Source organism: Pongo abelii, chromosome 5, assembly GCF_028885655.2.
Source record: "Pongo abelii isolate AG06213 chromosome 5, NHGRI_mPonAbe1-v2.0_pri, whole genome shotgun sequence".
Taxonomy (NCBI): domain Eukaryota; kingdom Metazoa; phylum Chordata; class Mammalia; order Primates; family Hominidae; genus Pongo; species Pongo abelii.
This window is the reverse complement of record NC_071990.2, coordinates 167,248,358-167,264,879: the sequence shown is the minus strand read 5'-3', so window position 1 is coordinate 167,264,879 and position 16,522 is coordinate 167,248,358. Positions and strand designations below refer to the sequence as shown.

The 16,522-nt window shown below is 39.1% G+C and overlaps 1 protein-coding gene across 8 annotated transcripts in view; it reads left to right on the top strand.

Moving 5' to 3' along the window:
- The window catches only part of C5H6orf118 (chromosome 5 C6orf118 homolog), a 34,478-nt gene extending 19,878 nt beyond the window's left edge, over positions 1–14,600 (top strand). For 3 of the 8 annotated variants that reach the window (XM_009242425.4, XM_054558423.2, XM_054558426.2), the window contains exons 8-10: positions 6,260–6,313; positions 6,417–6,472; positions 8,010–14,600. In XM_009242425.4, coding sequence (XP_009240700.3) covers positions 6,260–6,313; positions 6,417–6,472; positions 8,010–8,103 — 204 coding nt within the window. In that variant the 3' untranslated portion in view covers positions 8,104–14,600. Of the gene's footprint in view, positions 1–1,473; positions 1,586–6,259; positions 6,314–6,416; positions 6,473–8,009 lie in introns of those variants that run through there. The other 5 variants (XM_054558425.2, XM_054558424.2, XR_008526563.2 and 2 more) reach the window with 3 other exon arrangements.
- Positions 14,601–16,522: the final 1,922 nt, after the last annotated feature.

Genomic DNA, 16,522 nt, shown 5'->3' with positions numbered 1-16,522 from the left:
ATTAGATCCCATTGTCAATTTTTGCTTTTGTTGCAATTGCTTTTCATGTTTTCATCATGAAATCTTTGCCTATGCCTATATCCTGAATGGTATTGCTTAGATTTTCTTCTAGGGTTTTATAGTTTTGGGTTTTACATTTAAGTATTTAACCTATCTTGAGTTATTTTTTGTATAATGTGTAAGGGAGGGGTCCAGTTTCATTTTTCTGCCAGTTATCCCAGCACCATTTATTAAATAGGGAATCCTTTCCCCATTGCTTGTTTTTGTCAGGTTTGTCAAAGATCAGATGGTTGTAGGCGTGCAGTCTTGTTTCTGAGTTCTCTATTCTGTTCCATTGGTCTATATGTCTGTTTTTTGTACCAGTACCATGCTGTTTAGGTCACTGTAGTCTTGTAGTATAGTTTGAAGTCAGGCAGCATGATGCCTCCAGCTTTCTTCTTTTGGCTTAGTGTTGTGTTGGCTATAGGGGATCTTTTTTGTTTCCATATGAAATTTAAAATAGTTTTTTTTTCTAGTAATGTGGAGAATGTCAATGGTAGTTTAATGGGAATAGCATTGAATGTATAAACTACTTTGGGTAATATTGCCATTTTCATGATATTGATTCTTCCTATCCATGAGCATAGAATGTTTTTCCATTTATTTGTGTCCTCTCTGATTTCCTTGAGTAGTGGTTTGTAGTTTTCCTTGAAGAGGTACTTCACTTCTCTTGTTGGCTATATTCCTAGATATTTTGTTCTCTTTATGGCAGTTGTGAATGGGAGTTCATTCATAATTGGGCTCTCTGCCTGTCTGTTGTTGGTTTACAGGAATGCTTGCAATTTTTGCATATTGATTTTGTATCCTGAAACTTTGCTGAAGTTGCTTATCAGCTTAAGAAGCTTTGGGGCTGAGATGATGGGATTTTCTAGATGTAGGATCATGTCATCTGCAAACACAGACAATTCGACTTCCTCTCTTCCTATTTCAATGCCCTTTATTTCTTTCTCTTGCCTGATTGCCCTGGCTAGAACTCCCAATATTGTGTTGAATAGGAGTGGTGAGCGAGGGCATTCTTATCTTGTGCATGCCAGTTTTAAAGAGGAATGCTTCCAGCTTTTGCCCAGTCAGTATAATATTGGATGTGGGTTTGTCATAAATAGCTCTTACTATTTTGAGATGTGTTCATCAATACCTAGTTTTTTGAGAGTTTTAAACATGCAGGGATGTTGAATTTTATAGAAGGCCTTTCCTGTGTCTATTCAGATAATCATGTGGTTTTTGTCTTTAGTTCTGTTTATGTGATAAATTTTACCGATTTGTGTATGTCAAACCAGTCTTGCATCTTGGGGGTGAAGCCAACTTGATTGTGGTGAATAAGCTTTTAGATGTGCGGCTGGGTTCGGTTTGCCAGTATTTTATTGAGGATTTTTGCATTAATGTTCATCAGAGGTATTGGCCTGAAGTTTTCCTTTTTTGTTGTATCTTTTCCAGGTTTTGGTACCAGGATGATGCGGGCCTCATAAAATGAGTTAAAGAGTCCCTCCTTTTCAATTGTTTGGAAGCGTTTCAGAAGAAATGGTGCCAGTTCCTGTTTGTACCTCTGGTAAAATTCAGCTGTAAATCCATTTGGTCCTGGGCTTTTTTTTTTTTTTAATTTGTGGACTATTTATTACTGCTTCAATTTCAGAACTCATTATTGGTCTATTCAGGGATTCAACTTCTTCCTGGTTCAGTCTTGGGAGGGTGCATGTGTCCAGAAATTTATCCATTTATTCTAGATTTTCTAGTTTATTTGCATAGAGGTGTTTTGGCATTCTTTGATGGTTGTTTGTATTTCTGTGGGGTCAGTGGTGATATTCCCTTTATCATTTTTTATTTTGTCTATTTGATTCTTCTCTCTTTTCTTCTTTATTAATCTAGCTAGTGATCTATTTATTTTATTAATCTTTTTTTTCAAAAAACCATCTCCTAGATTCACTGATTTTTGAAGGCTTTTTTGTGTTTCTATTTCCTTCAGTTCTGCCATGATCTTGGTTATTTCCTGTCTTCTGCTTGCTTTGGGGTTTGTTTGCACTTGGTTCTCTAGTTCTTTTAGTTGTGATGTTATGTATTGATTTGAGATCTTTCTAGCTTTCTGATGTGGGCATTTAGTGCTATAAATTTCCCTCTTAACACCGCTTTAGCTACATCCCAGAGATTCTGGTATGTTGTCTGTTCTTATTAGTTTCAAAGAGCTTCTTGATTTCTGCCTTAATTTTATTATTTACTCAGGAGTCATTCAGGAGCAGGTTGATCAATTTCCATGTAGTTGTGTAGTTTTGAGTGGGTTTCTTAATCTTGAGTTCTAATTTGATTGCATGTGGTCTGGGAGACTGTTTGTTATGATTTCAATTATTTTGCATTTGCTGAGGAGTGTTTTACTTCCAATTATATGATTGATTTTAGAGTAAGTGCCATGTGGTACTGAGAAGCATGCATATTCTGTTGTTTTGGGATGGAGAGCTCTGTACATATCTATCAGGTCCACTTGCTCTGAGCTGATTTCAAGTCGTGAATATCTTTGTTAATTTTCTGTCTTGATGATCTGTTTAATATTGACAGTGGGGTGTTAAAGTCTCCCACTATTATTAGAGACTTTGTAGGTCTCTAAGAACTTGTTTTATGAATCTGGGTGCTCCTATATTGGGTGCATATATATTTAGGATAGTTAGTTCTCCTTGTTCAATTGAACCCTTTACCATTATGTAATGCCATTCTTTGTATTTTTTTATCTTTGTTGGTTTAAAGTGTGTTTTGTCAGAAAGTAGGATTGCAACCCCTGCTTTTTATGATTTCCATTTGCTTGGTGAGTTATCCTCCACTCCTTCATTTTGAGCCTATGTGTGTCTTTGCATGTGATATGGGTCTATTGAATACAGCACACTGATGGGTCTTGACTCTTTATCCAGCTTTCCATTTTGTATCTTTTAATTGGGGCATTTAGCCCATTTACACTTAAGGTTAATATTGTTATATGTGAATTTGATCCTGTCATCATGATGCTAGCTGGTTATTTTGCACACCTGCTAATGTAGTTGCTTCATAGTGTCATTGGTCTGTGTGTTTTTGTAGTGGCTGGTAATGGTTTTTCCTTTCCATGATTAGTGCTTCCTTCAGGAGTTCTTGCAAGGCAGGCCTGGTGGTGACAAATTCCCTCAGCATTTTCTTGTCTGAAAAGGATTTTATTTATCCTTTGCTTATGAAGCTTAGTTTGGTTGGTTATGAAATTCTGGGTTGCAAATTATTTTCCTTAAGAATGTTAAGTATTGACCCCCAATCTCTTCTGGCTTGTAAGGTTTCCACTGGGAGGCTTGCTGTTAGTCTGATGGATTTCCCTTTGTAGGTGACCTGGGCTTTCTTTCTGGCCACCCTTAACAATTTTTTCCTTCATTTCAACCTTGGAGAATCTGATGATTATGTATATTGGGGTTAATCTTCTCATGGAGTATTTGACTGCAGTTCTCTGGATTTCCTGTATTTGAATATTGGCCTGTCTTGCTAGGTTGGGGAAGTTCTCCTGGATGAAATACTGAAGTATGTTTTTAAACTTGGTTTCATTCTCCCCATCTCTTTCAAGTACCCCACTCAGTGGTAGTTTCAATATTTTTACATAATCCCATAGTTCTCAGAGGGTTTTTTTTATTCCTTTCATTCTTTTTTCTTTAATCTTGTCTGCCTTTTTTCAGCAAGATATTCTTCAAGCTCTGAGATTATTTCCTCCACTTGGTCTATTTGGCTATTGATACTGGTGGTTGCATTGTGAAGTTCTTGAGTTGTGTTTTTCGACTCCATCAGGTCATTTATGTTTCTCTCTAAACTGATTACTCTGGATAACAGCTCCTATAATATTTTATCATGGTTCTTAGTTTCTCTGCATTGGATTAGAACGTACTCCTTTAGCTCAGTGAAGTTCGTTATTACCCACCTTCTGAAGTCTAATTCTGTCAGTTCATCCATCTCAGCCTCAGCCCAGTTCTATGCCCTTGCTGGAGAGGTGTTGAGATCATTTGGAGGAGAAGAGGCACTCTGGTTTTTTGAGTTTTCAGTTATTTTGCATTAATTCTTTCTCATCTTCATGCACTTATCTCTCTTTGATCTTTGAGGGTGCTGACCTTCGGATGGGGTTTTGGTGAGGTCTCATTTGTTGATGTTTTTGTTGTTGTTGCTTTCTGTTTGTTTGCTTTTTTAACAGGCCCCTCTTCCATAGGGCTGCTGCAGTTTGCTGGGGGGTCCACTTCAGACTCTATTCACCTTGGTCCCTCTAGCACCTGGAGGTGTCAGAAATGGAGGCTGCAGAACAGCAAAGATTGCTGCCGACTCCTTCCTCTGGGAGCTTTGTCCCAGAGGAGCACCAACCTGTTTACAACAGAAATGCTTTTGTATAAGGTGTCTAGCGATCCCTGTTGGGAGGTCTCATCCAGTCAGGAGTGCTTAACGAAGCACTCTGACTGCCCCTTGATGGAGCAGGTGCACTGTGCTTGGGGGAATCCCCCTTGTGCAGACTGACTAGACTCTTCAGAGCCAGCAGACATTCTGTCCATAAACCCCTGCTTGGGACCCAAGACCCTGATGGTGTGGGCTCACGAGGGGATCATCTGATCTGCAGGTTGCACAGATCTGTGGAAAAAAGCATGGTTTCCTGGGCAGGGTAACACAATCACTCACTGCCTCCGTTGGCTGGGAGTGGAAGGTCCCCTTGCAGCTCCCAGGTGGGCCATCTCTTCACCCTGCTTTTTCTTGCTTTCTGTGGGTCGTGCCAACCCCCTAGTCAGTCCCAATGAGAGAACCTGGATACTTCAGTTGAAGGTGTAGGATTCACTTGCCATTTTCATTCTTCTCTGTGGGAGCTGCTGACAGCAGCTGCTTCTAGTCGGCCATCTTGGCCCCTCCCTGCAGATTTTCTTCACGTTTTTTGTTTAGGGTTTGATCTCCTTTATTTCTTTCAGAAAATAAATGTCCTCAGGACAAGCATCAATTTATAATTGCATTTTAAAACAGTAATGGGTTCTAAATTTAAATATTGATGCATGATATAATGTCAGAAGAATGTAAACTATTCTTTCATAATTAAAACCTCTTTAGATAAAAGAAGTCTAAGAAATAGAAAACTCCCTATGAAGATTCCATATCACTAGTTTATATTACCTTAACTACTTCTTATTTATATTTGGCTGCTTAATTCAAATACTGGAAAATACAATAGAATTGCCATTGTTATTCTATTATGTAATTGGTATCTGGTTCTAGATTTCAAACAGACTATTTTCAACCAGGAAAAAAAAAAAAGGCTGAATGTATTGAGGATTTACAATGTATCAGACACTTTTATGAACATTTAAAAAATATAATTTCATTTAATTTGCAGCAACCCTAACAGGTAGCTGCTATTATTAATCCTCTTTTTGAAGTACAGAAATGAAGCACAAATATGCTAAGTAACTTGATTGAGGTCACAGTTAGCAAGCAGTAGACTTAGTATTGAAACTCAGGCTTGGTTCTTAATGATACCCCATTCAGCCTAACTGTTACAATTGCTAATACTTTTCAACGTATGTAGTATCTGAAAGAGCAAGTCTTTATACCCTCTGCCCATCATTATTTTGTTCACAATTATCCTGAATATTTTCATTAACACTATTGACTAATTTTTGAAGTTCTGATAATAATACTTTTGGGATTTTGAATTTATAAATGCATTTGGGAGAAAGTGACAGCTTTACAATATTAATACTCCTATCTGGGATTATTTTATACTTATTTAATTTATTTTTATAACTTGGTGAAAGGTAATTATGTTTGTTCTTATGAGTTTATGGGATGTATTACTATTATAACTGGTAATTTAAAAAATTCCCTTTACAGTTTATAATCGGTTATTGCTGATATATATTGATTTATTGATATTTGCATTTTTATATTTTTCCAACCCCCTTAAGAAATTCTATCATTAGTTCTGAAAAGTGAAGAACTCTTCACTTCTGGAATTTCCCTAAAATTTTCTGATGTTTTGAAACATCAATTTCCTCCTCTCCTAGTTTTTTACCCAGAGGACCAGGATCTTTCCTTCTCATTAATTGTCCTTCATTTTATGCTTTGTTTCTTCATCTGTTTTTAAGTAGTGTGCTATTGAGTACTCTTGAAATTATAACATCGTTCACATAATCTTGTTAAATAGAGAAAAATAGTTAACAAATATTTTTAACCAAGTATATTGCTTTTAAAACAACTTCTCTTCCAGCATGAAGCTATACAATTGGAAACAGAAAATATGATTTTAAAGAAGAAAATAAAAGTAAGTTTTTTGTGTGAATCAATGTTTATCAATAAAAATATTTCCTCTAGTGCCTGCTTGTCCTGTGTAATAAGCATGACCAACTGATCGTAATTCTTTGTAGGTTACTGAAAACCATGTGAAGCAGATCATAGGAAAGATGAGTGAAGAGAGGCAGGAGTAAGTATTGACATCATGATAAAAGAACTAGAGCAGTATCATGCTGTTCTCAAGATCAGTTATTTAAAACTAGATTAGACTAGACAGACCTTTGAAGAGTTCACACTCATGAAAGCTTACGTTAAATACACATGTTGCATTCTTTTCTGTGCTTTGGAATGCTCAGTCTAAGATTTAGACCTCAATCTGTGCACTTTATTTAGTCATATATAAATGAATTTATTGGATAAAGCTGGAGGTGAGGGTGAATTCACATGGGCAGGAATCAGGAACGTGGGAAGGCATGGCTTTATTTTCTCCAATTATATGGCTTTTAGTGATGTTAAATCTTTGAAAACTCCTATGCATATATTACTCTGAAAATTCTAGTTTAAAAAGTAAGTAGCTGATTTATATCATTTGTTTATAACTAAACTTATAATATTGGTATAAACATTATTATTTATATTATAAGCTTATATTTCACACAGTTACTTTTCTTTGAGTTGGTACTATAGTTTGAATCTCAGAATTTGGTATTATTAAGAGCAATGGAAAACCATATGATGATTTAAATAGGGAAAGGCTTATTTGTATCAACAGGAAAAAGATTTTTAGGTGTAGATGGCTTGGGCTCAATGACATCATTAAGGAACTATGGCTCCTCACCTTTCTTCCCTCCTTTCCTTTGAGTGTGGCTGCTGCCTCCTCGGGGTCTCAATATGGCTGCCTTCAGGCATTAACTGGGTCCGCATTCCATGGATTAAGAAAGGGAAAGGTGAATGACAGATGGCAAAGAGCTTCTCATTTTGAGGCTTTCCATTTTATTCAGGAAGGACAGTTCTTTCCAGGTGCTCCCACCCACATCTCATTGGCCAGCACCATGGGCCAAGGTCACTCTCAGCCGTAAGAGAGGCCAGAACGTAGAGCACCCCACTCTCCAGCTTACGGGGCAGAAAAAGCCGTGGGAGAAAGGGATTGGATAGAGTGCTGAGCGAGCCAGACAGGTGGATCTAGGTTTTGTGGTTCCTTATATCATGTTGGGTGTTCTTAAAAAGAGGGAATAGAGTTACAAATACAAAACTGGGGAAGCACCTCCCATGGCCTTGGCAATGAAAGTGAATGGACTCGAGTATATCATTATGTTCACGGTACACCTACTTCCCATGCCACACTATATGCTACAGGGGAATCCATCTATCTATTTAGAGAATCTGTTACATTCAAGGCCAAAACTCCCTCAAAATATGTTTTTTTTTTTTAATTTTTTTAACTTTTATTTTAGGTTAAGGGGTACCTGTGCACGTTTGTTATTATAGACAAACTTGTGTCACAGGGGTTTGGTGTACAGACCATTTCATCATCCAGGTACTAAGCATAGTATCCAATAGTTATTTTTCCTGCAAAATATCTGTTTTAAAAAAGTAAATGATTACAAAGTCTCATCTTGTCTGTTTTTGGGTAAATGTGTCTAAAATAGATGCTTATTTTGAAATTTTATTTCATGCTTAATGTATTTTTTTCTAACCTATGGTATTCATTTCTTATGTATTTTAAGGGGCCTTTGGAAATTTATCAAGGAATTTGTAAAATCAGAGGAAACAGCAGATAACGCTCAAGCGGCTGAACAAATGGCCAGTGAAAATTCTTAACTTCCATGTATGTAGCATGGATATTTGCAGATGCATATACATTCATAAAGATACATTTCATTTCATCAGCTTTAATCTCTAGTAAAATTAATGTGGTATATGTATCCTACTCAGAATACTGAAATACACACATGCATACACATGATTAGTTTCTACTGTTGCATACATATTTACAACAATACTAGTTCTTAACGTATGTTTTACTTTCATTTAATAATGTTCAACTGTGGAAAACACTTTTGATTATTTGCTAAGAATAAGGAATTCAGCACTGCTTGAATACAGCTCAAATTTGTTTATTTGCCAACACAAGTTTACATATATGCATTTAATAAAATTTGATAGTGATTTAATTAATTCCATTTAATTAGATAATCTTTACGGATTGAAAATGATACAGTGCTCCAGACACGTTACACTAGCATTATGTTTTGTACTGCATCTATCTTGGCTGATTGTGATCCTGATGACAACGTGTGCCTTAGGATTTTTATTTATTCCCACTTTGCCTATGAACTAGTCTAAACATCTAGAGTAAACGCAAGCTTGATTCCTTTGGACAATCCTATATAGGGTGATTTTTTTTTTTCTTTGAGACAGTCTCGCTCTGTCGCCCAGGCTGGAGTGCAATGGCACGATCTTGGCTCATTACAACCTCTGCTTCCTCGGTTCAAGCAATTCCCCTGCCTCATTCAGCCTACCGAGTAGCTGGGATCACAGATGTGTGCCACCACACCCAGCTAATTTTTGTATTTTTAGTAGAGACAGGGTTTCACCATGTTGGCCAGGCTGGTTTTGAACTCCTGACCTCAAGTGATCCTCCCACCTTAGCCCCCCAAAGTGCTGGGATTACAGGGGTGAGCCACCATGCCTGGTCTATAGGGTGATTTTGAAGATCAAATGTAAGTGGTAAAGTACACATATGAGGGATTCGATCCTAATTTGTAATCACAGAGTTTGAGGTGAGAGAGATAGAGAAAGAGAAAGAGAGAGAGAGAGATTGGCTTTCTACAGATCAGGAGGTCATTGTCAGGGAGGTGTGCTCCTCAGATTCTGTTTAAGATCCATTAGTTCTTCCTGAGGAATGACTCGCTCTGCTTTTAGAGGTAAAATTGTGGCAGCTACTGAAAATGTTTCCCATATATAGAAATCAACTGGACTTTATTAGCGTACATTGAGTTCTCTGTGTTCCAGTTGCTTTCTATTGGTTATCCATGTCCACTGGGTACCATCTCTCTCATACAGGAGAGAGAACTGATATATGAAGTGCTGAATTGATTTGCTTCAACTACCTTGTTAAACAATGGAGCTGGGATCTGAACCCAGGTTTGGCTGACCCAGTTACTAAACTTTTATCACCAAATCATGCTGCATCATTTACCTATATGACCAGGAGAGACATAGGAAAATGAATGTATGCATTGCCAAGCAGTGGCATAAAGACCACTAGAACTTAAATCAAACAAACAGTGCTGAATTTATTAGCTTGCCAAACAGGAGAGAGCTGTATACTCAAGACGTTCAGGGAGTCTCCAGTTTGAAAGAAAAAAGCTGGATATAGAGGGAAAAGGGGTGCATTATTCCATATTAACACGGCTTTAGGCAAAAGGGGTGCATTATTGCATATTAACAGGACTTTGGGCAAAAAGGGTGCGTTATTCCATATTAACAGGGCTTTAGGCAAAAGGGGTGCATTATTCTATATTAACAGGACTTTAGGCAAAGGGAGTACATTATTCCATATTAACAGGGCTTTGGGCAAAAGAGGTGTGTTATTCCATATTAACGGAGCTTTAGGCATTAAATTTGGAATGGATTTGTGGTGGAGGTCAGGGGGCTGGAAATTACTTTTTTTGGATTGGCTGTTATTCGGGCTAAAGTCACAAAAGCAGAGTTTTCCAAGAGATCTGAGGAGGGTTATAGTAAAGCTTTGTCAAGATCAAAGTCCTGTGGCAGGTGCTTTGATATGTGCATTCTGGGAACTCACAAATTTTTCCTCTAAAAACAGATGCATAATCCTACCATTTATTCATTTATTTATATACATTCATTATATTAACATTCAAGTATATTTCAGATTACCAGTAAGTGAGATGTATAGAAATTAAGAAGACATGGTTCCAATCCTTAGGAAGCTTTAATTTTGTTGTACAGACATGTGAGAATAACAACAGCAAAAAAGCATGAAGAATGCAGATAGGCAAACTCTTACCTACTGCTGGAAGAAGTGTGAATTGATAAGGACATTTAGCAAAGTAATTTGACAACAAGCTGCGTGGATCACTGAGTATGTGTGTGGGTTCCCAATATAGCCCAGCCCTCCTTGCACTTAAGCAGGACGATGTAGCTTGTTTGGGTCAATATGGGTTTGTTGTGATAATGCATTATAAGAAAGAGGGTGAGCTTATACAGACGGATCAGCTTACTTGTAAAAGGAAATAAAAAATACAGAGTCAGAATTTGGATCTCTCAGTGTGAAAAAAACAGACTACTTTTAGCCCACAGATTTAAGGGTTGAGATTTTTAAATACCTGTAATCTGATTAAATGTCTGAAAGAGTAGATTACAGGTGGGGCCTTTCCATCAAAGCTCTGCAGCCTAGGGAGAGTATCTTTGACTTAAAAGTGAGAGATGAGGGCCCGGCACAGTGGTTCATGCCTGTAATCTGAGAACTTTGGGAGGCTGAGGCAGGCGGATCAGAAGGTCAGGAGTCTGAGACCAGCCTGTCCAACATGGCGAAACCCTGTCTCCACTAAAAATACAAAAAAAAAAAAAAAAAAAAAAAATCAGCTGGGTGTGGTGGCAGGTGCCTGTAATCCCAGCTACTTGAGAGGCTGAGGCAAGGAGAATTGTTTGAACCTGGGAGGTGGAGGTTGCAGTAAGCCAAGATTGCACCACTGCACTCCAGCCCAGGAGACAGTGCGAGACTCCGTCTCAAACAAATAAACAAAAAAGAGTGAGAGATGAGAAATGGGAATGAGAAAGCAAAGGAAAAGATCTGAGAGCTTCACTAAGTGAGCTGTGGACACACGGAACTGACGGCGAGCAAAGAGACTGGAAGGCTGCTGAGTTTTCGAAGGAGTTCTACTGCCAAGGAAATCAAGGTAAGAAAATCCCATTACTGTTCAAAACCTAAAGCAATCCTTGGTACCCGACCTTCCATGAGGACGAGGAGGAAGGAAGTTGAAGAATCTGTAGGTCTCCACGGCACATTCCCCAAGGCCCATTTCCATTTCAGAAGTGTCCCCGGGGAGATAAAAGAAGCCCAGCCCAGGGACAAGGACAATGGAGAGGGGGCTTCGTCCAGAGCCACATCAGGGCTTAATAACCAAGGAGCACTGACTGCTTTTTGCTGGGGGACGCCGACAGTGTCTTCTCGACAGGGCTTTGGAAATTTTACAGGCCAAGAACTGCTGTGTGGTGGGGGTGGGGTTAGTGGTGGTGGAGATAGAGGTTATGGTGATGGTGCTGGTGTGTGTTTCTGTGTGTGTGTGTGTGTCTTATGGTGCTGGTGGAGATTACAGGTAGGGAGAGCAGGAGTTGAAGGTAGAGATATCAGGTGGAGGCGAGAAGGAGTTGGTGGTACTGATTCTAAGTGGAGAGGAACAGAAATGAAAGATAGAGATAGAAGCTGAGAAGGGGTCTGGGCGTGGTGGCTCACGCCTGTAATCTCAGTACTTTTGGAGGCCAAGGTGGGCAGATCACTTGAGCCCAGGAGTTTGAGACCAGCCTAGCCAACATGGTGAAACCCTGTCTTTACTAAAAATACAAAAATTAGCTGGGCATGGTGGCAGACGCCTGTCATCCCAGCTATTTGGGAGGCTGAGGCAGGAGAATTGCTTGAACCTGAGAGGCAGAGGTTGCAGTGAGCCAAGATTGCACCATTACACCCCAGACTGGATGACAGAGTGAGACTCTGTCTCAAAAAAAAAAAAAAAAAAAAAAGAAGCAGGAAGGGAGAAGTTGACGGGCGAGATAGTAGTTGTCGGGAGCAGGAGTTGAAGATGGAGAAAGAGTAGAAGGCAGAAAGAGCAGGACTCACTGCTGGTTAGGGTCTGAAGTGTGAGTGAGAGCATAAAATCAAGGGTGCCTTGGAGCTTTGTGTCTGAGCGCTGAATTGGAGCTGACTTTGGGAGGTGCTGATTTTATGAGATGGTGGAGAGCATGGAGCGGGAGGGAATCATGAGGTTTTAGTTAATTTGTAAAGACCTATAATGGTGCTTTAAAATGAAATTTTATCTCACCATTTTAATTCAATATCTTTGCTTATTACCAATACTGATTGTCTTAAAATATTGTCTTAAAATATGAAGCCAAGCCCAATTAACTCAAATCACACTTTAAATGTAAATGTACTCTACCAGGGACATAATCCATAACTCACTTAAAAATGACATACTAGTAATGTTAACACTTGCATTTTAGGGTTGATCTCTTTGAAGTTCATACTTTAAAATAATGTTCTGTCTGTTTATGTGTGCAATGGGACTCAGCATCTAATGCCATTTATATTCTCATAAAAGGATCAGTTTGTTTAAACTACAGATGAACTTCTCTCAAACTACTAAAAGTGTTTCAGTGTCATAGAAATGCAAATACTACGTTCAATTGATTTAAATTTTTCTTCAAAACTGAGCAACTTAAAATATGTTAGCTATTTTTTCTTTCTTCAATGGATTTTCTAGCACATTGCAGATACAGTACTCAATAACTATTTTTAATTGACTGACTGCCCGTATGTGTCATACCATTTGTTTTACGGGTTTTTCGTTTTAATTCTGTGTAGCTTGGCACATTTACATTGTGTAGCATTCAGCAAATACAAATAATTGAATTCTATGTGGAATAAGAACAATTTAGACAATTGGATTTAAGTTTCTTAAGTAATCATAAATCTGTTTACCTGTGAGTAATATATCAGATGTGCAGTATTAGTTGCTATTTTATTTCTTTAAAACAACAAGAAAGATGAAATTTGTTCTGTTTATGATTTTAAAAGAAAGCTCAATTTTTTTTCTAAGGTGCGCGCCTGCTTAGTGGGGCTGTGATGTCCTTATGGATATGAGGGTTTTCACTCTACTGGATCAGACTGGTTGCCCAGCTTAGCTGGCTGGCGTACAACTGATTATATGTGTAATTCTGACCAGCCATCTGGTGAGTGGGTGTCAGCATTCATCAGGAGGAACAGGAGAGCTGTAATACATTCCTAGGTCTCAGAACTTTTAGAACCTCTTGGATGCATCTGGCTGGCTCTTCCTTCAGAAGAATCATGTCCTCATTTTACAGAGGAGAACATTTTGGCCCAGCCATGGGGGGCTGAAGCCCCAGGGATCAAAAGTGGCCCAGCAAGGTGGACTCAAGTCCTTACTACGACTGAACATAAATCACACGTTTCTCCCGTGAGGGTCACGGGTGAAGGAGATCATAGACAAAGGATGTCAGAGGAGGCCAGTGATGCAAACGAGAGGTCTTTTCACTTGTCGTTTGCTGAAGGGACACCTCCATGGCCCCACCTCAACCGTGCAGCCTCACTCTCCCTTACTGACCTTGATTCTTACTTTGCAGAAAGTGAGCACTGAGGCCATCTGAGAGGAGTGCTCTTCCTTATGTGCCCTCTCTTCCATTCTCAGTAATCCGTCCCCATATTCACAGGGGCCCCCTGCCTTGCACTTTCCAAGTAACATGATCATAATCGCGCAGTGCCATGCTCACCGCTCTAAAGACACTGACAAGGTGCTATTATTATTCCAGTTCCACACACAAGGAAACCAAGGCCCAGGGAGGTGAAGAACTTCCCTCAGGTTGTGGAACTTTGAGAGGCTGAGTCTTGCGCTCTGGTTCCAGGCAGCTGTTCTTAAGGACATCCTACCAAGGCAAATCTCTTTCCTAAATTCCTCATCCTATTGTCTCCTGTTCAGAATCCTCCACTCGGTAGGTTAATATTTCCCTAGATCATGAGATTCTGCTTTTTCATTCATTCCTTCATATTAGGGTAATGATATCTAAATTTCTCCTATTAAAAATAAAAAGAGGAACAGAACATCTTTACCGTATCTTACCCTCTAGGGACAGATCTTCTTTTCAGAGCTAACCTTCTTTTCTGAGCCTTCGCTTTGGCAGTCTGTCAACAGAGAGCTGTGCACTCTAAGCTGAGACTAAGAGGAGACTGCAGGCACAGTGGGGGGCGAAACAGTGTGGGGTCCCCGGTTGTAGCTCATGCAGCTCGAGAGTCTACTGTGGAAGAGAAGCATGAAAAATGTCGTTAGTATTATTTGCTCCACGAAACACAAGAAATGCCACGTTGCTCTGTTTTTAAATCAAATTAAATTTGGTTCTGAGCCCCACTCATATCCATCTGGTGGAAGGATAGCTCAGTTATTACTAGAGTTCCTCTCAGCTCTGCTCATAGATATACAAATCTTGGAGGTGACTTTTTTTTTCTAGAAATTGACAAAATAATTTTAAAATTCATTTGGAAAGGCAAAAAAAACCAACAAGAATCAAGTATACACCCTACCCAACTTCAAAATGTATCATAAAGTTAATCAATAGAGTGTGTTATTGGCAAAATGATAGATCCTCGAAACAGTAGAAAGTCCAGACACAGATTCGCCCACATGTGACTAACCATTTTTTGAAAACAGTGCTAAAGAATTTCATGGGGAAAGGAAAATATTTTCTTCAACAAATGGTCCTATAACTACTACTTATACGTAGGAAAAGAGCCCCACTTCAAGCCCTCCCCTTGTTCTCCCTCCTCCCCGACCCTTCAGTCCTTCTCTGTCTTCTTCCTTTCCTCTCTCCTTCCCGGTTTTAATACTTGTTTGTGCAAAGCATGCTCTTGGCTTTCCTCCGGTTATTTTTATTTGTATCTTTTCCTAGTCTTCTCCTTTCTGAAAGAGAGAGAGAGAGGAGAGACAGAAACAGAGAGATGAGAAAGAGACAGAGAGAGCAATGAGAGAAAAAGAGAGAGAGAGCACCCTTATTTGCACCCTTGAGGCCATGATCCATGGACCTCAAGTAACCCAGATCAATCTCATTATCCATCATCTGGAATTTCTCACTGCCTTGGCATGCCCTCCATATTGCAATCCCTGGGACTGACATTTGAATGAATCATATATGAGGTTAGTGTGATCTTTGACACAGTGCTGTGTGGGCTGCTGAATTTACTGCCTTTGCCTGACTGGGGCTCTGTGGATAGATGGTCTCTTCCTTCAAGAAGTCCAGCATCCAGTGAGGAACAGATGCATATGGAAATTAGCAGAGTGGGTGTGGCGAGTGCTTTAGTGGCGTAAGTGTGAGAGTGCAGCATCATCTGGAAGGTTCAGCTCTACTGGATGGGACAAGAGAGGCTCCCAGAGAGACTGAAGCTCCTTCTGATGCCTTCTCCACCACCTTCATAGATCCTCAAGAATATTCTCCAGGATTCTCCCCTGTCTCCATATGATTCCTTGCACTAAAACCAATGATTTGAAGTGCCCACAGTCAGGGATAGTTTATCTATATTTGTAAATATAGCTATTTACTTTTAAAAGTAAACGATTTTTTTTAGAGGAGTTTTGGGTTCACAGAAAAATTTAGTGGAAAGTAGAGAGAATTCACATATATTCTCTACCCCCGGGTAAGCACAGCCTCCCTATCAATGTCCCCCACCAGAGTGGAACATTTGTTACAACTGATTAACCTACCGACATTGACACATTATCATCAGCCAAACTCCATAGTTTACATTGAGGTTCACTCTTGGTTGTATATTCTATGGGTTTGAACAAATGTATAATGTCGTGTATCCTTCATGTTAGCATCAAACGGAAGAGTTTCATTGCCCTAGAAATCCTCTGTGCCGCACCTACTCACCTCTTCCTTTCTGCTAACCGCTAGTAACCACCGCTCTTTTCGCTGTTTTACCTCTTTGAGAATGTCATAGTTGGAATCATACAATATGTGGCCTTTTCAGATTGGCTTTTTTCACTTAATTGCATGCACTTACTTTTCCTCCACGTGTTTTTATAGTATAATAGCTCATTTATTTTTAATTGCTGAATAATATTCCATTGTCTGCATGTGCCACAGTTAATTTATCCATCCATCCACATATTGAAGGATATCTTGGTTGCTTCCAAGGTTTGACAATAATGAATAAAGTTGATGTAAACATTTTATGCAGGTTTTTGTGTGAACACAAACTTTTAATTCCTTTGGGTAAATGCCAAGAACTATGATTGCTGGATCATATGGTAAGAGTGTGTTTGTAAGAAACTGCCAGTCTTACAAAGTGGGTGTGCCATTTCTCATTACCATTAGCAATGAATGAGTGTTGTTCCTGTTGCCTCACCTCCTCATCAGCATTTGATGTTGTCTTTTTTTTTTTTTTTTTTTTTTACATTTTGGCCATTCTAATAGGTGTGCAGTGGTA